The following is a 24,372-nucleotide window of genomic DNA, read 5'->3' on the forward strand; positions in this document are numbered from 1 at the left end:
CTCTTCCATAGGCACTTGAAACTCATCTGGTACATCCCAGAGACCAAATGGGCCCAGTGCCTGAAAGGCTTCACTCTTGTACTGCAGGTTGTGTTTGGAAATAGACTTTGTTACCAGTAATCTGACTTGAATGGTCTTTCTGAAGGCCCTAGTGATTCTGAAGCTGCATCCAGACTGCATTCTGCAAGCAGAAGGGCTACTTTTATTCACAAGACTGAGATATAGCAGGTGTTCCCATTGGAAAGACAAAAGGGAAGCCATTTTTGCTGAGGCCCCTTTACATAAGCAACCCTCTATCTTACCTTAACGCTGTTCCAGAAGATTTCCCAACTTTCTGGGGCTGCAGAGAAGAGGATTTAGCAATCCCCTCTTTTTCCCCTTTCCTCCATTTTTTCTAGTTCTCTAATTCTACTCGTGGACTTGCAAATTTTGTAGGCTTGGTGCTCCTTACTTCACACCCATCCTGGAACAAAATAAAAATGAACAAACATGCTCTCTTATAATGAGAAAGGGCTATGGACAGAGGTCTTGTCCACTGGTTAACTTGTTCAGGTCTGTAGAGTATGTTACATTTCTCGCCCTTGGTTCTCTAACTTGCCATGTGAGGGCAATCTGGCTATGACATTTGTCACCCCATCAAGGACTGCGCGCTCGGTGGATGAGGACAACCATCCCAGATAGGAATGTACCATTCTTCAGTCAAGGGTATAGAATAGCTGCGCTCCCCTACTAGAAGCTCCAAACAAGCAGATGAACTGAAAATTATAGACAAAGTTCTAACATTTATCTTTTCAAAAGTCAAGTTACTATACTGGCTTTCAGAAATTAATGGGCGATTGTAATAATGAAAAACCCACCCTCATTCCACAAACAGGCTTTTGTTGTGCACTGGCCACCTTATTCACTGCCATTTGCAGAGCACCCCATTCTTACATTGTTTTAAAATCAGGAACAAACTTTCTTTAAACGGACGCTGTCATGGTATGCCATGCCACAAATTTTTAAAGTCAATTTCCCCATTTTGAGGCAGAGCACAGTTCTTGGCTGGATGCCTCATCCATTTGCCCTACTTTGGTTCCACGACTGCTTCCTGCATTAGCACATCACTGCAGCAGCGCTTGCTCTAGCTGTACAAAAAAAAAAAACCAGTCTCCGGCACCAGGAGAAAAACATGTATTTTCCTTTTGGCAGTGGGTAGGTTTGGCAGCCTGAACCAAGGTGGAAGGGCGACCTGTGCTTAAATTGACAATGTGAGGCTGCTGCATGATGCCCAACACTTTGCAGTGCTGGTCTGCGTGATCGCATATTGCAAGCAGATTTTTTTATTAAGAAAGAAAATAAACGGCATTCCAAACAGGGCCCCTGACTGAAGGGTAGGCCGAAATACGTGTGCGGTAAATGGAAGCAACAACACTAGAATGTTTCCAACTACACGGCCAAGGAGCTTGAGCGCTTAGACATTGCGAACGAGCATTAACGGAGGGGGGAGGAGGGGAAGTGAGTGAGCTCGACGTGTTCCGTCGCGCAAGACTCTCGAGGGGCTCGCGCGCCGCCCCGTTCTAGAGGGTCGGGCCAATAAGCGGGCTGGCCTTGAACGTGTCCCAACGGCAGCCGCGCGTGCGTCCGCCCGCCCGCCCCTCTGAGGCCCCACCTTCCCAAGGCGAGGGAGCCAATGGGCTGCGGGGCTGCCGAGTGGGCGTGCCCTGTGAATGGCTGCCGCCGCCACCGCCAAAGTGGAGCTGAGCGCGAGCGGCGGGCGCGGACTGAGGCAGGCGGAGGGATGGTCGGGTGGGAGAAAGGGCTCCGGATCCGGTTCGAGCCCGGCAGGTGCTGGCTGGAGGAGGTGAGGCAGAGCTGGCGGCTTTGGGCCTTCTTCCCCGCCTTCCCTCCTTCCCCTCCCTTCCTTCTCTCCGCGGGAGGTAAACAGATACTAGCCGCGCCCCCTGAGCGGGGTGGGGCGACCCGAGGTGGGGCCGCTGCTGCTCGGGGGTCTGGGCAAAGCTTTGTAATGGCTAGCCCATCCCTGCAGGGTAGGCCTCCGCTTGGGTGTTAAGAAAGATCCACCCCCGGGTTGAGTGGCACTAACTTACTCCTGACGATCCCAAACACAACTTACCTGAGAGCAGCCTCCGTCGGGCTAAGATGGGGGAAGCCTCAGGGCGATGGCGATAATACAATAATCCGATTTTAGGTGCCCCACTGTGCGCAACGGGATTTACTTTCAGGCAGTGCTTTTTATCTTGTTTAGGGGTACTCTCATTTTGACTACAGAAAATCACCATTTGACAGGCCAAATCGGGAAAAATAAATACAGTAAATGGACAAAAGTACAAAGATTCACAAAATGTTTAGGGGTATTCGTACCCCCCCCCCCAAAAAAAAAGTACTTCTTTCTGTTGTAATCACCACCCCCAAGGCCTTATTGCTGGGCTGGGGAAGGGAGGGTGAAATGCACGCTTCAGATGTTGCCTGCCTGAGAGGAAACCTCGCTCAGCATAGTAGGATTTTGCTCCGAGATCAGGATCAGTTTGTTAAAATGTTTTCCATGCCCTCTGTCTTAAGTAAAATAAAATAAAAATTCGTGGGATTTCTGACCGTTAAGATGCCCAGTGTGGGTTGCAACAGCAGTGGGATCCTACAGCAATTAAAAGCAAATAAAACAATACAAAACCAAAACTGGAATAACAGCTTGTCACTGGTCTCTCTCTGTAACTAACAGCCCCTTCCCTGTGCTTGTAACTTGGAGTGGGGGAGGTGGAATGGGGAACTAGTCATTCATCTCCCGTCCTCCTTTTCAAGTATTTGATTCTGAACCACGCCTGTGATGTACTTCCTCACATAGCTGGAAATTCCACTTCAACCCACATATTTGAAAGAATATTTATTTTGATCATTCCAGTCACCATTTTTGCTATGCAAAGAAGCTTACTAAATTAGCTGCCTGGGAATTAGCCTTTTGCTGGAACAATTGTAAACATTATCTTTATTTATACAATATATTTAAACGGTCCCTTTTAATGCAAGTCAGTTTCAGTAAACAATAGTAAGATATGTCCTTCTGATGCTAGAAATGTAAAGCTTGGAGCTATAAGCAATCTAAGGTGGTTGTCTTCAGTATACTGTGGGCTGTTTGTGCAGTCCTGTGCATGCTTCCTTGGCATAAGTCCCATTGAACTCAGTGGGGCTTGCATTGGAGTAGACTCACACAGAAGGTCCCCTAAAGCCTTCTAAAACAAATATTAAACTATGGATTAAGTTTTGTTAAGAATATAGAAGATAAACAATTTTCTTTTTTTACAGGAGGATGTTGATACGCCAAACAGACGTGTTCTGATTACTGGTGCTACTGGGTTGCTTGGCAGATCTGTGTATAAGGAATTTAAAGGAAATAATTGGAATGCTGTCGGTTGTGGGTACAGCAGGGCTCGACCAATGTTTGAGCAAGTTAATCTTCTAGATACTACTGCTGTTCACAATGTCATCCAGGATTTTCAGGTGAGAATGGTGGAAAGAAGGATAAAGCGGCTAACCACCATGTTTCTCTGAAGGTTTCTTCAGCAAATTCATGTTAGTTGGTCACATAAACTTTTACTGATTATTGATGTCCACTGTCTATCACAGCAATATTTAGCTTTGTTTCTGTATTATTTTTTTCTCTGTAATCTCTGATGCAACCCTTGGTGCACCTTCTGTATATGAGGTGCATGATATGAGGAAAACTAATGTGCAGGAAAGTAGCTATATATTAGTAGTCTAGTAGAACCTGGAAAGCCTGCTTTAGAATAACACTGCAGAATAAGTTTGTTATTCTTTGTTTCAGAGTATAAGGACTCCTTCTAGAGCTTGAGAAATGTTAAAGTTTGCCAAAAAGTAAAAAAAAATTAATTCTTCATATCTAAACCGCTGCAGAAACAGCTTGAAGAAATGTCTGAGCAAAAAAAAGATGATTTTCTTTCTCTGCATCTATGTTGAGCCTTACAGCTTAGAGATGATCTAGAGTAAATTTGCACCTTAAATGTGGTTTACTCCATGGGACAATTTTCTGCTAGCTTTCCATGAACAGTGTGGATTTGGTACAACTACTTGCTTGTTCTTTGCTCATTAAAATGGGTGTTTAATTTCCAGCCTCATGTGATAATACATTGTGCGGCTGAGAGAAGGCCAGATGTTGTAGACAGTCAACCAGATGCTGCTTCTCAGCTCAATGTGGCTGCTTCAGGGAACATAGCAAAAGAAGCAGGTAAAAAAGGTTTGGTCTGCATTTCTTCTCAGGATGCATAATTATCTTTTATGTGTCATCATAAGTATGGGTTATACACCTGAACTTAAAGAATTCTTACCACAAGAAATGTATCATTAGCTGTTTGAGTAACATGCATTGATGGAGGAGACGGATAGTGGGAACTGGCTGCCAGCTGTTGGAAACAAATTCTGGGTTAGAAATACTTAGGTCTTTCACAATCACGTAAACATTTGCTGTTTGACTGTTTTAAATTCTTGGAGAGAATAAAGATAAAGAGAGTAACTGCTTTGTATTTACATCTTTTCATATTGCTTTAATTTATTTTTTTTATAGCTCAAGTAGGAGCATTTTTGATCTACATTAGTACGGACTATGTATTTGATGGAACAAATCCTCCCTATAAAGAGAATGATGCACCAAATCCTCTAAATCTCTATGGGAAAACTAAACTAGAGGGCGAAAAGGCAGTTTTAGCAAACAATGAAGGTAAGTGTCAATTTGCAGCTGGTAAGTTTTTCTTTAACAGTTAAGGCTTGAAATCTTTTACTGGAATTCCATAAATAGGAGCAAATGGATTTGGAAGTTCTATTTTATTTTATTTTCAAAATAAGAAACGTATTTTAAAATGGGGTGGGGGTTTAAAAGAAAGCTGCAGAGAACAATTAGAATCAAGTCTCTTTATAAAGTTTTGAGATTATGTAAAACCAATATAACAGAAGGTCAGATAAAATGTATACCACTGAGTTGAAATGGTGAGAGAGAATGGTAGCATTGTTAATTCATTGTTGAGGTTGAGGTTAGGGGTAAGGAGCAGAGGAAGCTATAAAAGTCTTCCTTTTTAAAAAATAATATTTTGAAAACCTTGTTGAGAGGGGAACAACTAGGCACGAACTCTAGCAAGACAAATGAAATTTGAGAATAAAAAGTGGTTGGAATTCAAGACACCTGTCCTTTCCAAATAACTAGAGGTAGTTCTTTAGTGAATTTCTTCTTACCCCTTTCATTTGCACCTCAGTCAATCCATCAAAGATAATACAGTTGTATCTCCACTTACGTATTCCTCCGGTTACGTAAACTTTGGGATTCTTAAGCGGCGAACCCGGAAGTATATTTTCAGGTTTTTGCCATGCATGTGTGTGCAGAAGTGGTCTCTCTGGTTGCAAAAACCTTGGGATCTGGCCGGACCTCCGGAATAGATCCCATCCGCAACCAGAGGTACCACTATGCTGAGATGTGAACTGCTGCAAGACTTGCTAAAATAGAGTAGATAATGACAAAAGCAAGATTGTTAGTGTGCCAAAGGGAATGATGTTCTCGAGTTGCTCTCTGGTAACTTCTGTTGGGTGTCAGAATGGCCACAGCAGCTTTCAGCAACCGAGTATCCTCCAGATGTTATTGGACTTGAACTTCCAGCTGTGCTGGTCGGAGCTGGTGGGAACTGTAGTCCAACAACATGTGAAGAGCAAGGCTATGTATTTTGTAGTGGCAAACTAGATGATCACCTCAGTTTCCTAAGTGATTTATATTGGTACTGGTGGCCTAGAAGCTGAGGATTCTATTTATTTGTTTTCTTTACCAAATGTACTGGACACCCAATAGCTATTGTTCTGTGAGTGTTGTACAAAAGGTGGTGGGGAAAATTAAAACAACATACAGAAACATTCATTACCTACTGTACATTAATGAGTATCAGGAAGTCATGCTTGACAAAACTACATAAGAAAGAAAGGAGCCATAAAGTTTGGGGCCATATGAGAATACATCACTGGGAGGTCTAACTAACGGTTTGTTTCATTCTTATTTATCCTAACTCCTCCTTTTCAGTGTTTAATGTCAAGGCCAAGGAAATCCCCAATCACTGCCACCTGCTGGCAACTCTATGCTATTTATCTTGCATTTTATTTTGCCTCATTTTATAATTTTAGAGCTTGGTACTGAAAGGGAGAGTAAAGGCCTGTGTGCTATAGGGAAGGAGTAAACTGGGTATGGGGAAATTGTTGGGGGGGAAAGAAAATAGGATTTTTGGAGGGGCATTGAAGAAAAGAAAGAGCTTGAAAATCATACATCCAGAGTATTATGCACTTTTCTGCTTGCTCCATCTCAGAAGTCAAATTGTAGTGCTGTAAAAGGAGCAGTAAAAATGTCCAGGGGGTTAGCACACCCTCCCTATACAGAAAAGCTAAACTGTTTGGTGGGGTTTAGTTTAGCAAAAGATGACTACTGTGGTCAGGATGGAGGAACATGACGCAGGCTTATTAATTACAAATGATGAGAGAATTTATACAGAGAGATTTTTTTCCTTCTTCCCAAAATCTGTGATCTCTAGGTTATCCAGTGAAACTGATTAACAACAGATTCAGGACTAAAACTACTTCCATGCACAGGGAGAAATTCAACATGGCACTGAGCAGCTGCTGGGCAGTAGAGCCAAAGCCTGCTGAATTTCCTGTATGTGGCACTTTGAAGTCCCAACTTTGGGGCTTCAAAGTGCTCAATCACCTGATAGCATTGTCATGTCAGGTGACTGATGGATGGGTAACCTCACTCACCTGTCAAATTTGGCATGTGAGGCTAGATCCCTGATAAAGTTCTCACCTGCAGAGCTGAAAAGATTCCTAACCCATTTTTAAGGATTGTACAGGGCAATAGAGTTCATTGGCTGGGTAATCATTAGAAAAAAGCAGATCTCTGTCTTCAGTATTGTATAGTGCAGGGGTCTGCAACCTGCGGCTCCGGAGCCACATGTGGCTCTTTTACACCTTTGCCGCGGCTCCGGGGCGGATACTAGTGAGGGGAGGAGGCGCATTGTGTGCCCCGACACTCCCCACTGTGGCGGGCGCTGTACTGGCTGTGACGTCGCATGGGGGCAGTGCGTGCATTAGTTTTGCGGCTCCCAGGTTTTTTTTCCTTCGGAAATGGGTCCAAGTGGCTCTTTTTGTCTTAAAGGTTGCAGACCCCTCGTATAGTGATACTGTTATCTGAATCCAAAGCCTCTGTTTAGACAAGTTGACTCATCCCAGTTGGATCCAACTTCTGTTTCAAAAATGTGTATATCAGATTTCTCAGTTGTGAGGAATGGTAGGTGGAGGGATACATGATATAGAACACCCACTGAATGGTTACCAGCTTTAGCTCACCAGTTTGTGTGCATTCATGTAATGCAGGGCTGACCGAGAACAGGTAACTCGCAACTTACACACACTTAACTTGCACACATTCAGCTTTATGCGCTTGGCAAACAAAGGGCACAAGCATCCAGGGAAAAAAGACTTTGGCAATCCCACCCGCCATTGACCCCAGGTGTTTTGAAAATATGTGAATTAGGCTTTATGTGATATCCCCAGAATATAACCCCTACATAACTTGAAAATCACCTGCAATGAGTGTTTGCAGTCATTTTGTTGCTTACTCTGGGTTGGTAGTTAACTGCAAGTTTGTTGTAGAACATTCTCATATACTGGTGACACAGGATTTCAAGGGGGGGAAATGAGTTTTATGATTGGGTAACAGTAGATGTAGACTTATACCATTATTTCTTTCCTACTTATCATGTGGATCCTGAGCATCTTTTCTATTGCATAGTAAGGTGTTCTTGATGTAATTTAGCACTTCTTGCTTGCATAAGTGTACGTAATCTGAAGTTTTCATCTGAAATCTTCTTCACACCCACTGAGATTTATTCTCTTTTCCACATAAGTAGACTTGCCTTTTCAAGGGAGTGAAGTGTCTTGTAAATAGTTCAAAGGTGGTTTAATTTTCTTTTCAGAGATGAGCTGAGGAATTTTCATTGTACCTGTTCATAAATACAGCTTTGTATTCATAGCTTTTCTCATCTTCTAGGTGCTGCTGTGCTTAGAATTCCTATTTTATATGGAGAGGTTGAAAGGTTGGAAGAGAGCGCTGTGACAGTTATGTTTGATAAAGTGCAATTCAATAATAAATCAGCCAATATGGACCACTGGCAGCAGAGGTTTCCCACCTATGTCAAGGATGTAGCCAGTGTTTGCCGACAGCTAGCGGAGAAGAAAATGTTGGTGAGATATTCTTAAAATAAATTTCAGCCAGGATTTTTAGGACTACTTCACATATTATATGTGTAAGATTGTAGTAGTACTAGTAGTGATTCAGTGTTTTTATGATGTATTCAAGATTTCAAAAATACTGTGGGCTGTATCCAGTGGTGGCTTCACACTAATAGATGACTTCTGTTGCAAGGAAATGGATCCTATTTTCACCAATGTGTCCCATCCCCCGTCCCGCCTGTTGCAGTCCTCTATGCCATTCCATTTGGACCAGATGATGCTGTGCAAGTGACTGGACACAGTGATGGGCTGGATGATAGCCAGTAATAAACAATTATGATAAGATGGGGGCTTTGTGGGTAGGTGGTTCCTAGGTTTGGGAATTAAGTAGATAGCCTGTTCTGGTCAGGGTAGTACTCCTCTTAAAGAACAGGTGGGTAGTTGGGGGTTTTTCCTGGTTTGCAAACTGTCACTAGAGGTTAGATATCATAGAATTGGAAGGGATCCTGAGGATCATCTAGTCCACCCCCCTGCAATGCAGAAATATGCAGCTGCCCCATACAGGGATCAAACCTGCAACCTTGGTGTTATCAGCACCATGCTCTAACTAACTAGTTCGTGTGGCCTCCGTGGTAAGGAATGCTTGTGCCCACCTTTGGCTGGTTTGCCAGCTATAACTGTTCTTGAATTGGGATAATCCAGCTACGGTAGCTCCTGCTATAATAACCTCCCGATCTCAGTATTGCAATGTTCTAAAGAGGCCTTCCTTTGAAGATGGTCTGGAAGCTGCACAAGATGCAGAATGCCTCATCCTATTTCTTTACAGTGGTGAGATGGGGTCATGTTACACTGATCGTGGAAACACTTCTGGCTGCCTGTGAATTGCCTGGCTTAATTCATGGTACTGGTGTACAAAGCCCTGAATGGCTGAGGACCCAAGTACTTGAATGAATGCCTTCCTCAGTACCAGTAAACCAGGCTTTGAGATTTGCAGGGGAAGATTGCTTGCCATGCCTCTGGTAAATATGGTCTGGGGGAGGGCACAGTATATGAAGAAGGGTCCTCTCAGTGGCAGCAGCCCACCTGTGCAACTCCGTTCCTGTTGAAAGCAGATTGTTCCCCAGGTGCCAGTTTAATACCTACTTTTTCCAGCAAGCTGTAGTAATCTATTGCTTACCAGCATATTGTATTCTATATTTTATTTTGCATTGAGGTTTCAACTTTTAATGTTGCATTTTATTGTTGTTGTCATGAGAGGAAGGGAAAGCTACAAGAACTAATAATATTTCCCACTGTTTTTGAGTGTCCAGAACACTAAGGGGAAGCTTTTGGAAGGGTGCACTGGGTATATGCCTCGCTTTGCACAAGGGGAAGTGCTTGTGCTATCACAAAGCTACCATTGGATACAACCCTATGTTAACTGTTACAACTAGTCTTGAATCCTGTAAGAGTGGGCAGGGTGGTGGTGCTCAGCTGACTTCCCATTGCCCATGTTGCTGTTGCTTACCTGGAAGTAAAAGAGAAGGGGGCAGCTAGGACAGCCCAGTGGAGATGCACAAGCTTCACCTCCCCCATCCATTTTGCAGGCAAGCAAAAGCAATTCAGGTGAGCAGCCTCACCCTACCAGCCAGTACTTTTTGTAACATTCCCTCTGAATGCAGTAACATAAGAAGCACCATTCTGTTCAGAAGAAGGCTAGATTGTGATATGGTAAGCATTATAGAAACGATAGATGGGTTGATATTTTGACTGGAATTTTTACCAGGGACTAGAATAATGGTGGTGGCGGCAAAGGGGGATTATTTTGGGGGACAGTAAATGTGCTGGTGGCAAGAAAGTATGATTTAAGGTGGACCTCTGAGGTTAGAGTGCAGGCATTCTCTGCTGTTTACTCTACATGCTGTTTGGGTGGGGTTCAGTTTTGCTTTGGCAGCACATTCACTGTGGAAAACATGCTGTCAAAGCATCTGCTCATCAGCTGGTAAGTCGAGAGTTCAATCTTGCTAGGTTCTGGTTCACCCAGAACAGTATGTTCACGGTGGGAGGAGATGGTTCCTTCAGGTAAACAAAACTGTTCACACTGACAGAGCAATCTTCTTAGTGCAGTATTGAATGCATAAGCTGCTGATTTAATGCTGACTATACTAGGAAGTTGCATTCAGGTGCATGTAACCTTCAGAACACTTGCCAGGGTTTTTAAACTAAAGGTAGTTCTCCCCCCCCCCCCCTTTCTGTTGACCTTGCATCATGATAGCTTTATCTTGGAATGAGAGGTGATATTGCAGTAGAAGTGCTTGGCAAGCAAGTTCTAGTCATTGCTTATACACAAGAGATTATAATATCTCTGGATTGTGGCAGTCTTTTCATATAAACTTAGAAGAGTAAGATGTGTGAAGTTTTGCTTTCTAAAGGAAGAAAACTGCCACCCAGATTTTTATTTTATTTTATTTTATTACAATACTTGGTTGAACTGATGTAGTTCTAGGGAAAAGAAAAAAAACCTCAGTAGTTGAGTGAAATAGAGTGCAATAGAGAAGTGGAGAGAGATCTGGTGGATTACTGTTTTAAAAAGAATAATGGGCCTTGGCTTGATCCAGCAACGTAATGATTTTGTTCTTATGTGGACAGAGATTTGCTTGAAATGGAACTCAAATCCTTTTTCATAGCAAAGCTGCTACTCAAAGAACTGTGGAATATAGAAAAGAGCCAGGGATATTGAGCTTCTTGTTTAGTATAATATTCCAATAACATGGTTATGAACAAGGTGGTTCGCTGCTGTTGTGTTTTCTACACATTTTCTGAAATAAGCGCATGGCTAAACAAATAGGTCTAGAGGGGGGACAAAATATAAGAAGGCATATAGAAAAAACGGAGGGGAAAGATTGCTCTTTGAACAAATCTGAGAGTGAGCTAAAACTGAATGTTTTTACTCTGCAGAAGAACACAAGGCTGGGAATTGCAATTAGGCAGAATATTTATTTATGGAAAAATAAGTTCTCTTTGAGTTAGGGTGGCAGAATTGTCATGATCAGCTTTAGAATGATCATATGTGAAATTCTCTGTTTTGCAAAAACTTATCTGGGTGATCCAGATATGTTAGATTGACTTAGAATCATAGAATCATAGAGTTGGAATAGACCACAAGGGCCATCGAGTCCAACCCCCTGCCAAGCAGGAAACACCATCAGAGCACTCCTGACATATGGTTGTCAAGCATCTGCTTAAAGACCTCCAAAGAAGGAGACTCCACCACACTCCTTGGCAGCAAATTCCACTGTCGAACAGCTCTTACTGTCAGGAAGTTCTTCCTAATGTTTAGGTGGAATCTTCTTTCTTGTAGTTTGGATCCATTGTTCCGTGTCCGCTTCTCTGGAGCAGCAGAAAACAACCTTTCTCCCTCCTCTATATGACATCCTTTTATATATTTGAACATGGCTATCATATCACCCCTTAACCTCCTCTTCTCCAGGCTAAACATGCCCAGCTCCCTTAGCCGTTCCTCATAAGGCATCGTTTCCAGACCTTTGACCATTTTGGTTGCCCTCCTCTGGACACGTTCCAGTTTGTCAGTGTGCTTCTTGAACTGTGGTGCCCAGAACTGGACACAGTACTCCAGGTGAGGTCTGACCAGAGCAGAATACAGTGGCACTATTACTTCCCTTGATCTAGATGCTATACTCCTATTGATGCAGCCCAGAATTGCATTGGCTTTTTTAGCTGCCGCGTCACACTGTTGGCTCATGTCAAGTTTGTGGTCAACCAAGACTCCTAGATCCTTTTCACATGTACTGCTCTCAAGCCAGGTGTCACCCATCTTGTATTTGTGCCTCTCATTTTTTTTGCCCAAGTGCAATACTTTACATTTCTCCCTGTTAAAGTTCATCTTGTTTGTTTAAGGCTAACTTAAAACTTGCTTTTCAAGTTAGCCTTAAAGGGAATGTTCTCTAGCATTGTTTATGGTGTTTTCTCTGTATGTATTTAACACAGTAAAATAAACAAGAACATAAACTTTGTATACTTCTCTTTTTCCTTAGGATCCATCAATAAGAGGAACGTTCCACTGGTCTGGTAATGAGCGGATGACTAAATTTGAAATGGCATGTGCTATGGCGGATGCTTTCAATCTTCCCAGTAGCCACTTGAGACCAGTAAGTCATAGTGTATAACCCCTGACACAGAAAGAAAAAGGAATGTGCAAGAAAAACTCTCACAAAGTTTTATCAAAGGCAGAACTTTCTCAGGAGTAATATTGCACAATACAATATAAAATAATTGCAAAATGTTCACCAGCTGTGGTTTGGCTGTTCTCTTACACCGAGGATCCCAACTGAGGCTCCTTAGAGTCCCAGTGTCTCTCATTTCATCAGAGACAGATGGTGAGCTTGTCACCTTGGTAAGCTCAGGGCTCCTTTCATCATCCGACATGCTTTGTGAACAGTTTGCTGGCGGAACAAGCTTCATACTTTTCTGCTTCCTCCCTTCCCTAATTGTTCTAGGTGGAGCCTTCTAACCTCTCACACAAGCAGCCCCTTCACTGGTTCCAGGTCTCTTACCATACCATCAGAAGCTTCTTCCATTTCCTTCTCCTCCTCCCTGCTTCTCTCCTCCCATTCACAGGCACCTCTGCATCAGCACTGTCCACTAAGTTCTGTGGGTCTGTCCCATTCTTCTCCTTCATTCACACGCACACCTTCCCACAGCTACCAGCTACTCTGCGGTTTTGTCTTCCACACTCTCACCCTTCTTCCCTTTCAGTCTCCCCTTCTTGTGTTGCCTTGTCTGCCCATTTTCCTCTCGTTGCCTCTCCTTTCTTTTCCTGTCTGGGACTCTCCTGTGCTGCCAGCTGTGGCTTTATCTCTCAGCCAATAGGGTGTTGATGCCTCCTTAGTGCTTGCATTTGTCAGGCTGCCAGGCTCCACCTCCTGGGGCTCCCTTAATCCGCCCCCCCCCCCCCGCATGGGCTGCATCTCCTATCTTCCACCCTTTGAAATAATGCAGACTGATAAACCATATCCGTAGAGCTACTTTCTACCGCTTTGGAACTCTCTTGTATTTTTGCCTCTGCAGTTTCAAAGGTAACCACATAACTCTGCAAGCTGAGATTCAGGGAACCCAACGCATGCAGCTGAGGGAGATGATTCCCACCTGACTACAATTTCTGACTCTTCATTATATAATAGCAAAAATAATTTATTTCTTGTACCCCACCTATCTGACTGGGTTGCCCCAGCCACTCTGGGCAACTTTCAACAGAATTTAAAAGAACACAACAAAACATCAGACATTAAAATATGAGTCTCAGCAGTTCTTTCTACCTTAGCCTTGGAACTGACCACTCCTTTGGTAGCTGTAGGCGACAGGGAAGTACATGCAGGCAAGCCCATGGAATTACAGGCTGGTAGACGATGGGCAGAATGCGCTATTCCTCCCTCTTCCCAGCCAGGCTACCAGGGGAGAGAAGTAGTGTAGAAATGCAGCAAGCTCTTGATTCCTCCTCTGCCATCAGCTAGTCAAACTTGGCAGACTTTTTGGTTTTGGTGAGGAAGGTGTCTGCTTATTTGCAAGGCTGCTGTGCCTTCTGCAGCATCTTTCCATTGAGCGGAAGAGGCTGCAGTGGAAAGTCCCAATGTGTATGATGTGCGCTCTGGATTCCTAGGACAATGGTTTGTCAAAGAAGACTTCTGTATCCCCTTTTCCATACTAGTAAAAACTAGTGTTCAATGCAGAGTAAGGTTATGGGAAAGCATTTAGGCTATCCTACATTGCAGAATTGTGAGTGTTTTCCTGAGAAGAGATTTCTTTATTTTTATTTTTTGTTCTAGACAGAGTGCATATTTCTCTTTTACTGCCTATTTTTATTTTTAAAGATTACAGATAGCCCAGTTGTGGGAGCTCTTCGTCCCAAGAATGCTCAGCTTGACTGTTCTAGACTGCAGATGTTGGGCATTGGACAGCACACTCCATTTCGTGTTGGGATCAAAGAATCACTCTGGCCATTCCTTACCGACAAGAAGTGGAGACAGACAGTCTTCCATTAGTTGGAAATATTTTAGAACATGTATGGTATGAGGCACTTTTTAAAGGGGGGGGGGGATGGTTTTGTATTGAGTGTTCTATGTTACAAGTTTAATTCAATCAGGTAAAAATATGGTCTTGCACTAGTGAACTTATAAGAAGTGTTGGCAAAAAAGAACCTTGTTCGAAGTGATTGCTATTTCTTTCTGTTCCGTCACTGGTTTCTTTAAATATTTAGCAACCTCTGAGTACTACAGCCATCAGTAATGGTTGAGATGAGATCCAGTTTCCTGAAATACACTGTTGTTTTATGTGTCTTCGATTGCAAAAGAGTATCTATCTTAACATTATTTCCGTATTTGCCAAAATAATTGGATTTTGGCATTTCATTTTTTATTCTGATGTGATTGAAATGGAAGTGAGAAGTTTGGAGTTTGCTTTAGCTATGATCAAAATATTCTAAAGTAATGCTTTATTTTTGCAACTAATGTGTAGCTTTAATGCTTGAAAGATGTTCTGTATTTTGAAATCTCAACTGCTTTCTTACATTTGTACAAAATAGTTCATATATCTTTCTGTCACATGCGCGCTGTTAATGAGCACACTGGTTCATATTGGGTGTCGGAGGCACAAAATACAAACATTATTGCTGTCTTTTATTTATTGGTGTTTCTGAGAACCCTGTAGAACCCAGAAAATTATTAGATGTTCTCATTAAACAACCAGTTTACACATTGTATCAGAATTGTCATTGTTTCAGTTGGACCAAAAGAGCTATACCAATAGAACTATACCTGGTTGTTCATTCCTCATTGCATAAATGCAGATAGAATGGCTGCATTAGGTATTTGTACTAGCCTATTTCTGAGGAGAAAATTCTATGCTTACAGTGAGAAAGTTTAAAACTATTAATGCTGTTCAGCATGAATGTCTAGCTTAAATGGCAAAGTGACTTTTGTGTAAATTTTGTGTTCCTACTACAATAGAGTGTTAGGGTGTACGTATTGAAACCAGGCTTTTTACTTAAAGCAAGAAAACATAAGGCAGCTTGTGGCAGGCGTATCTTTTTTCTCTCCTCTACTCTCTCCTCTGTTTCCTGACCAAGGTAAAGCATCCAACAAAAAAACCTTCTAAAGGTGGTGAAACAGCATCAGTCAGATTCACAAAATATCTCTAAGCCATTCATATTGTTATTCCCTTTTCATAAGGACATATCCTGACTTGTTTGTCTTAGTCTGACAGTCTGACATCTTGATATGCACTTGGTAAGCTATAAATGCAAAACGACATTAAATATATATAACTGGCATGGGATCTTGTGTCTTCATCATTTCTTGTGGAAATTTCTGGCTGTGTTAGGTTTTTCGGAAGGCTGTTGTTACTTAAGTGTGTGAGCATTCACACTTTTTATACATTTCACCCTCCAAATTAACAAGTCAGCAGTTCATTCTCTCCATTCCAACCAATTTTCCAGTAAGCTAGTTGAGAACATGATCACAGAATATACTAATCCAGTGCTAATGCTGGAATTTTGATGGCCTTTGGCATGGCACTTGCAGCGCTCACGCATTCACCTGAAAAAAGTTAGGGCATGAAAACTGAGCAATATGTTTCAGGAGATTTGATCATGTTTATGCTGCTAACTACAAATGGTAGTGCTATTTGACTGGTGGCCCCATAACAGTCGAATGACTAGGAATATCATTTAGCCTTCTTAAGAGCATTTGGAGATCCACTAAAAATTAGGTGCTAAAATTTGGTCATGGTTGTGTTACATGCTTCACCTGTGGCCTAGAATGTACCTCCCATCCTTGGTCATTGGCCACTGCTTTTCAAAGCTATGAATTAAAAACATAGAAGTCATAGCTATACAATGCATGTACACCCTCTGCAATATTTATACATTTGAAATTGTCACACATAGCTTGCATGCTAATCCTTATGTGGAAGTGTTTCCATCTAAGGATTTTGTAATGTTCTGTGCCCTTGGGTATTTTCAGTCTTGGAGGATGTGTTGCCCCCACTGTTTAAGTAAAGGTAAAGGTACCCCTGCCCGTACGGGCCAGTCTTGACAGACTCTAGGGTTGTGCGCCCATCTCACTCAAGAGGCCGGGGGCCAGCACTGTCTGGAGACACTTCTGGGTCACTTGGCCAGCGTGACATCGCTGCTCTGGCGAGCCAGAGCCGCACACGGAAACACCGTTTACCTTCCCGCTAGTAAGCGGTCCCTATTTATCTACTTGCACCCGGGAGTGATTTCGAACTGCTAGGTTGGCAGGCGCTGGGACCGAACAACGGGAGTGCACCCCGCCGCGGGGATTCGAACCGCCGACCTTTCGATCGGCAAGCCCTAGGCGCTGAGGCTTTTACCCACAGCGCCACCCGCGTCCCTACGCCCCCACTGTTTACACCTTCCTATATTCCTGTGTCTTTTGAAGCCTCCATTTGCTGCTTCTGCCTGTTATAAAGTGCTCCTACTTTTACTGCCATTGTAGTACTAATCAATTTGTAACTTGTTATCATGAGTTTCAAATGAGGAAATGGAAAAGAAAATTTGTTGGCCGAGTGATGCCGCATGATATTAATATGAGGTTTTCATTATGAACTTTTTTGACAAGTAATAAATGTTGGGTTGGAACAGAAACAAGGAATTGGGGTGTCACATGCCAGCAACTCCAAATTGTATACACCAAGCAAGATGCGAGAAAATAAACGGGCACACTGATTCTGATATTTGGAAAACTAGTGGAGGAACATTCTGGTCCCGCAGTGTCTTCCTTCTCTGGGAATAATTCAGTGTTGCACTTCTCTTATTGTTCATCACTGCCATCATTTCTGCTCACCAGAGATAACAATCCCCCACCTCTCCTCTCCCCACGCTGTTCTGGGGGCTCATCTGACACACACACACCCCGAGTGGATTTGGGGGTGGAGGGCACATAGTGAGTTTCTGCTAGCATGCTGTATTAGTTGAATCCAGCCCTCTGACCTTAAGTTAACCATATGAAAACAAGCTACAGAAGAATACAGAGTCCTGAAGTTGCCATGTTCAAGTTCATAAGGAAAACTCAACACTTTTAAAACAAAGACTGAATGGCTTTCTTGCTACAGCAGGTGCTGTATTTTCTGGCGTATAAGACTACTTTTTAACCCAGGAAAATCTTCTCAAAAGTCGGGGGTTGTCTTATACGCCGGCTACAGCAGCAGCTCCTGCAGCAACTCCCCACCAAAGGACAAAACGACAGCAAATTAAATCAGAGGACACCAAGCTCTCTAGATGAAGCAGAAATAAGCTTGAAAATTGGCCCCAGAAGCCCCCCCCCCCAATCACCAGCAACAGAATGACCCAAACCGCTCCCGGTAGTAGACCATGTGGTCCAAAATGACGGCCTCGCATTGCCCCAGCAACTAGACATGTGGCCGCTGCCTCAGCCCAAGCAGCCCCTGCAGTAAAAGAAAAGGAAAGGCTCACAACAAAGGCAGGGAACCAACAACAGCATTAAGTGCAGCTGAAGGGGCAAGCAAAGGTAGAAAACGGCTGGGGGGGAGGGAAGCCGATTATTAAGCTGCGAGGGCAACAATGAAGGGAGCAGTTTGGGCAGGGGAAGCTGAGATGGGGAGGTGGCCAGGAACGGAGAAACCTGGAAGGTTCTTCACCACAAGGGTGGCAAAGTTGTAAAGCGAGAGAGGCAATTGAGGCAGCACTCCCCTCAAATGCCCTGCTCCCCGCGCACAGCGATGGACTCACCCACTGCCAATTGATCGGGGCGTCCGATAAAGGCTTTTTTCCAGCCACCCTGGGTTGAAACAACTGTTCCACGTCCAAGCAAATTCCACGAGAGCGGCTCAACAAAAGCAGTAAAAAATCCCCCCAAAATGCTTCAGCAGGTCCGGCAAAAGCAATAACCGAGTGAAGTTCAGTGACGTCCTAGTGATTGAGGAAGCGAGCCAAAGAGGAAGCCCTCTGGCTTGCTCCTCTGTTTAAACGGACCCGGCCACGCCCCTGGCCACTGGGAAGTGGAGCAGATTTCTGAGCCGGACTGGAGACTGTTTTTTAAAATTTTTATTTGGTGTGCATTGGAAGAGGGGTAGTCTTATACGGTGAGTATATCCCAAACTCTATATTTTAACCGGAAAAGTTTGGGGTCGTCTTATACACCCAGTCGTCTTATACGTCGGAAAATACGGTAATTGTATCCTATAGGTGGTAAAACCTTTCAGTGCAAGTTTTTGTGTCAGCTGTAAAATTCATCAGTTATTTTTATTCCATTGAAATTGGGGGTACTTTTAGGTCTGATTGTATGATGCACTCTAACTCTACATTTTCTCTTGTGCTGTAAAACAGTCTTCCCTCCACTTTTCACAATTTTTTTTACCCTTCAGCTATCTTTCTTTAAAAACAGCCTTCATGCCTTTCACAAAGTAGTAAAGCTCTCCTTGCTAATTTTGTTCACCTTCAAAACGTCACAGAACAGCGTGTGCGTTACAAGCCTGCTTAGTTTTTCATAATAAATTCTTTGTTGCTAATCTCTTCCTTTGACATTAGTAGTAACGCGAGTGATATTTGAAGCCTTTTAAAAAGAAATTTTATTATCCCAGTGAGTTGTACAGATCCATATATTCCCCTCCCCCTCCCTTAGGCTTCTGCTGTGAATATTTTAAAAGCAGCATGATTTATACATCTTGGTCTCAAAACAAATGCTGAAATAGCTTTCACCTTGAATCTCTTCTCTTTCCTGACACATTTGCTTATGAAAATGAAAGCTTCAGTAATTGCATGTTAACTCATCTTCAGGCAGCACTGTTTGCAATAGCTTGGCATTATTGTTTTACATTTATATGCTACCTTTCCTCTAAGGAATGCAAGCTGGTGTGCATTGTTCTTTTCACCATTTGATCACCAGGCTAAGAGGCAGTGACTGGCCCAAGGTCATCCAATGAGCTTCATGGCTGAGCAGATTTGAACTCTGGTCACGCATGCCCTAGTCCAGGGGTCTGCAACCCGCGGCTCCGGAGCTGCATGTGGCTCTTTTACACCTTTGCCGCGGCTCCGGGGCAGATACTAGCGAGGGGAGGAGGCACATTGTGCGCCCCGACACTCCCCACTGTGGCGGGCGCGGTACTGGCTGTGACGTCGCATGGGGGCGGTGCGTGCGTTAGTCACGCACCGTCCCGACGTCACCTTCCCACCCGCTGTCAGATCGGAGGGCAGCGGCGCGCATGCTTTAAATGTCGCAATGGTTTTGCGGCTCCCAGTTTTTTTTTCCTTTGGAAACGGGTCCAAGTGGCTCTTTTTGTCTTAAAGGTTGCAGACCCCTGCCCTAGTCCAATATTAACCAGTACATCACACAGTATCTACTTTACGTATCCTCTGCTTTTACACAATTAGTGCTCAAATAGTTCATGAAAACATACAAGGATCAGGAAATTAATAATTCGGTAACAATGTTTTTAAAAAAATGAAATACAGTGGTACCTCTGGTTAAGAACTTAATCCGTTCCAGAGGTCCGTTCTTAATATGAAACTGTTCTTAACCTGAAGCATCACTTTAGCTAATGGGGCCTTCTGCTTCCGCCACACAATTTCTGTTCTCATCTTGAAGCAAAGTTCTTAACCCAAGGTACTATTTCTGGGTTAGTGGAGTCTGTAACCTGAAGTGTATGTAACCCGAGGTACCACTGTACTATATGGCAAGAGTTTAAACATTTTTACCCTTAATCAACCAAAGTCACAGTATTTGCACAGAGGCTGAGAAATGCTCGTGTGGGTGCCAATCAGACATTCTCAAGGGAATGTTCTACTACTGGAGTGGTAGATTAACCTAGTGGCATTTGTAATATCCTGAATTTAAAATTCCTTCAAAGTAGCACTTTTCATACCAATAGCCATAGAGCACAGGTGGCCTTGGGTTTTGCCCTTCAAAGTTCATTGCATGCTGTCTCTGCTTTATTGCTTACCTTGAAAAAGTACTCGGAATGAGCCACACTGCGGTGAACATTTTGGCTTAAGCCAAGTAATATGGATCTATTCCAAGAACTTCACAACTGAGAGTTGATAAACTGCAGAAAGAATGAAAATGTGCACACATGCACAAGAAAAGGACAGAAGCTGCTTGAACTTTCAAGCTCCAAGCCATGAAGGAATAACTCCTACCAATTTCCAAGAAAGTTGGATTCCTGCGAGTTCAATAAGAAAAAACCACTTTTCAGAAGCAAATCACTTGAGGAAATTTCTTGGCCGTTTTAGAAAGCACTGAAGCATAAAAGCACTTTACCATCCAGTAGGAGTTTTGCAGGGTTGCTGTGCTAGTGATAGAATCTCTACTTGAAGGTTTAGTTCGAATCTCGGGCATGAGATAGCATGTCGTTGAAACTTCAAATTTAAACCTCCAAATTTAATGAATACTAATATCGTTCATAGGTCCCTGCTAGGTCCAGGAGTTCAGAGCACAAGAAATATTTAGCACCGCATGCCAAATGCTGTAACATACTTCATGGGGGACTACTTTTGAAGGTGGGTCGAAAGCTTCAGTTGTTGCAGAATATGATCGCCAGAACCGAGAGTGGGTTTAAAATATTGCACTGGTTCCCTGTGTGCCACCAGACACAACTCAAAGAGGTGACCAATGTAGAAAGCCCCAAACGACTTGGGACCCAAATACCTAAAGGAGGACCTCTACACACATCAGCTTCCCTGAGTTTTAAGAGCAGTAGGGTAGTCTCTTTGTGGTTCCACTGATGTGGCAAGCTTACGGTGTGGTGGCCCAGGATATGAGCATCCCGGTGGTGGTCCCTTGGCTGTGCAATCCCCTCTCCCCTGAAATGCAGCTAGCATTGTCATTGTTGACCTTTTGGAACTGGCTGAAAACTTTCCTATTCACCCAGGCCTTTGTAGGGTCCTCATAAGATAACAACTTATATATACTGTACTTAGATGAGGATTGCTGCTACCTGTTTAATGTGTCATTGTTATATTTTACTTTTAGTTTTTATTGGAGGCTATTTCTATGTAAAGCTGATGCTCCAATACTTTGGCCACCTCATGAGAAGAGAAGACTCCCTGGAAAATGCCCTGCTGTTGGGAAAGATGGAGGGCACAAGGAGAAGGGGACGACAGAGGACGAGATGGTTGGACAGTGTTCTCGAAGCTACAAACATGAGTCTGACCAAACTGCGGGAGGCAGTGGAAGACAGGAGTGCCTGGCGTGCTCTGGTCCATGGGGTCACAAAGAGTTGGACATGACTAAACGACTAAACAACAACATTTCTATGTGCAACCCACCCAGGATCAAGAAATGAAGGGTTAGGAGAGGAATGACTATAATAAATAATATTTTAGAAGAGATGTTAACAGCTGTCCGTGGAGATTCTTGAGAAGCAGAATTCATTATGAATTTCATACTGCTGCCGCTGCTTTCTCCCTGCTTGCAGAGAAGCCTGTGACTAAGGGACCTTCATGACCAACATGGGGCTTGGGTGGGTAATAAGAGAAGATGGATGATAAGCCCAAAGGGATAAGTGTATTTATTCATGTAAACATCTAAGCTGTGAAAAGCCAGTGGGAAGTCAGTGGAGAAAGATGAAGATGAATGGTGCTGATCTGGCTAAAACCCTGAACAGTAGCATATTATTCATTACTATGACTGAAGGAGGTCACATTCTGGAAACAAGAAGAAGTGAGATGTTAAAAGGCTTTGCCATTATATTAAAGTCAACAGGCAATTAAAACTATTAAAGGCTGACAAGGCAAAAGGTCAAGATGGATTATCTCCTCACTCCAGCTCTCTTAATTGTCTCAGGTAACATTGCCTAACAAATAGCCAATGCAAAGCTTTGGTGGAGGGAAAATTGTGATTTTTGAAAAAAGGTCTTTAGTTAACTACTGTGACTGTGTCCAGGAAACACCCCAAGTGGCGGTCTTGTTTGCTCCCTTCCCGAATCCTTAAAGCCTAGTGGAACTCTTAGGAGAGTCATTTAAACAATGCATTGACAATGCATCCTCACAATGCAATGTTCAACTAGTGTTTAACATATTTCAGAATAGTGGACAGTCAGCATGTTCATGGAGTGGTCTGTAATTGCTGAGCTGTATTTTTGTCATTTTTTAAATGGAGCTGAATAAAGGACTTGAAAGCCATTCTGTCTTATAATTTCCAGAACCAGAGCTACCTTAGTCCACTGTGGAAAACAACAACAATGTGATACCTTAAAGACAAATAAACTTCTTCTTGCATAATAAGTTTGTAAGCTGCTATAAGATTTCTTGTTGATCCTCTTTGGGTATTTGTTGAATCAAGGAAACAGATGGCTAGAAAGTCCTAGGAGACTATCAAGAGAAACCCTCTTGCCCTTAAACGTTATAGAAGTTTGTGGAAATAGTTTTGTTTCTTATTTTAGCATGATTAAATATATTCATTGGGGCGGATCTATACCCGTGATTTATAATGCTTTATTAAAATGTGACACCAGAAGGCGCTGCAGAACAACCAGCCACCGCAATACCTTTAACTGCATGTTATAGGCAAGGAAACCGCTCTGAACGTTTTAAAGATCAATGCTTTAAAGATCAATGTAGATCCAGCCTGGCTGGGTTTTGTTTAAAATGTCCTTGCTAGGTCTACTGGTACACACTTACCGGGGGGGGGGGGGGGCGGCACTGCTACATAAATACACCAAGCATCTAGACTATTGATTTCTCAAAGTTACATGACTTTACAGACAATTTTTACTGTCTCCTATTTTTTTCTACAATGAGCTCCCCAGTCTTAACCCTCCACACTTATTGATTCATAAAGCTTAACTACTATGTCAGCGGGTGTACATAATATACACTCACTGAATGTAATATGTGAATATCCTTTCTGTTATCAACTTACATTGTTAGACCACAACTCCCATCAGCTCAGATCACTGGCTGGGACTGAAGGAAGTCCAGGAATATGGGGGTGGGGGCACAGTTTCCACAGGTGTGACCAAGGCAGCATTTTGTTTCTTGAAATTGTCCCTCCTATGATTCGAGCTCTTCATCTGTATTCCCATGCCTCTTGCTGTTCAACTCATTGAACAACAGACAAACGATGACAAGAAGATCAATTAGCTGAACTGGCTGCACCAGAGCCTGCAAAATAAGTCAATGCAGGGCGAATAAATAAGACACTCAATTTTAAAATGCTTTCTAAATCATGGATGGCGAACCTGTGGGGCTCCAGATGTTGCTGGACTACAGCTCCCATCATTCCTAACCGTTCACTATATTGGCAGGGGCTGATGGGAGTTGGAGTCCAACAACACCTCGAGGGCCAAAGGTTCCTGCCCCCAATTAGAAGACAATGGCTGCAGAGGGAGGCAAGATGCAGCAGGGAAGGGGTGAAGTCAATCAAGACCTAGAGCAGGCTAGAAAGATTTGCTATTGCTCTGGGACAGGGGTCGGCAAATCTTTTTAGCCATGGGCCAGTCTGCAGTCCCTCAGACCTTGTGGTGGGCTGGAGAAATGGCACTGGGGGGTGGGGGGTGGAAGAAGAGAGGAGGGGGGCAAGTAGTCCTCCCCACCCCCACCCCCCCAGGCCCAGCCACTGTGCTTACCTTCCCAGGGCCTGCTGCCGCCGCCACCACTACTTCTTGTAGGTGGGCAGAGGGAGCTCGTCTGCTCCACTCTCTGGCCCACAGGAGCACCAAGTCGGCAGCGACGGAGGGAAGATAAGTGGCACAAAAGGGCTGGCTCCGGAGAACGGCTACTTAAAATGGCGCTCAGCCAGCTCAGCCCAGCCCCCTTCCTCCTCTAGGCAGGGCAGGGAGAAGCCAGGAGGAGGGAGGGAAGAGGTGCCACCACGGTGTGTGTGAGGGAGAGAGGGGGAAATGGAATGGAGCAGGGGGGAATGGCACAGTCAGAACGAACAGAATCCCCACGCCAATCCACGGACAGTCCGCGGGTCGGGTCCTGAAGGCAATTGGACCTGATCCAGCCTGCGGACCTAAGTTTGCCGACCCCTGCTCTGCAACATTGCTGAAAGACTGTAGCCTCAGCTACAGAACCACTATCTGTTGTCCTGAAATTTCTGCTTATGTCCCTCTCCAAGGTACTGATCCTGTTTT

At 43.6% G+C, this 24,372-nt stretch overlaps 1 protein-coding gene across 2 annotated transcripts; it reads left to right on the forward strand.

The window, feature by feature from the left end:
- The first annotated feature begins 1,686 nt into the window (after positions 1-1,686).
- MAT2B (methionine adenosyltransferase 2 non-catalytic beta subunit) lies at positions 1,687-15,589 on the forward strand. Of its 2 annotated transcripts, none has more exons than XM_028717434.2 (7): positions 1,687-1,843; positions 3,301-3,495; positions 4,126-4,240; positions 4,577-4,729; positions 8,084-8,277; positions 12,300-12,413; positions 14,133-15,589. In XM_028717434.2, exons 1-7 carry the CDS (start codon positions 1,781-1,783, stop codon positions 14,301-14,303), a joined length of 1,005 nt encoding a protein of 334 aa, XP_028573267.1. In that variant the 5' UTR covers positions 1,687-1,780; the 3' UTR covers positions 14,304-15,589. The 2 variants fall into 2 exon arrangements, with proteins under 2 accessions (XP_028573267.1, XP_077780551.1); XM_077924425.1 differs by having other exon boundaries at positions 1,801-1,919.
- The last annotated feature ends 8,783 nt before the right edge of the window (positions 15,590-24,372 follow it).

This window comes from Podarcis muralis, chromosome 2 (assembly GCF_964188315.1).
Source record: "Podarcis muralis chromosome 2, rPodMur119.hap1.1, whole genome shotgun sequence".
Lineage (NCBI taxonomy): Eukaryota > Metazoa > Chordata > Lepidosauria > Squamata > Lacertidae > Podarcis > Podarcis muralis.

Coding starts and splice junctions, on each gene's coding strand:
- MAT2B (XM_028717434.2), top strand. CDS start 1,781: ATGGTCGGGTGGGAGAAAGGGCTCCGGATCCGGTTCGAGCCCGGCAGG. Junction 4,730..8,083: donor AGTTTTAGCAAACAATGAAG/GTAAGTGTCAAT, acceptor CTCATCTTCTAG/GTGCTGCTGTGCTTAGAATT. Junction 8,278..12,299: donor TAGCGGAGAAGAAAATGTTG/GTGAGATATTCT, acceptor CTTTTTCCTTAG/GATCCATCAATAAGAGGAAC.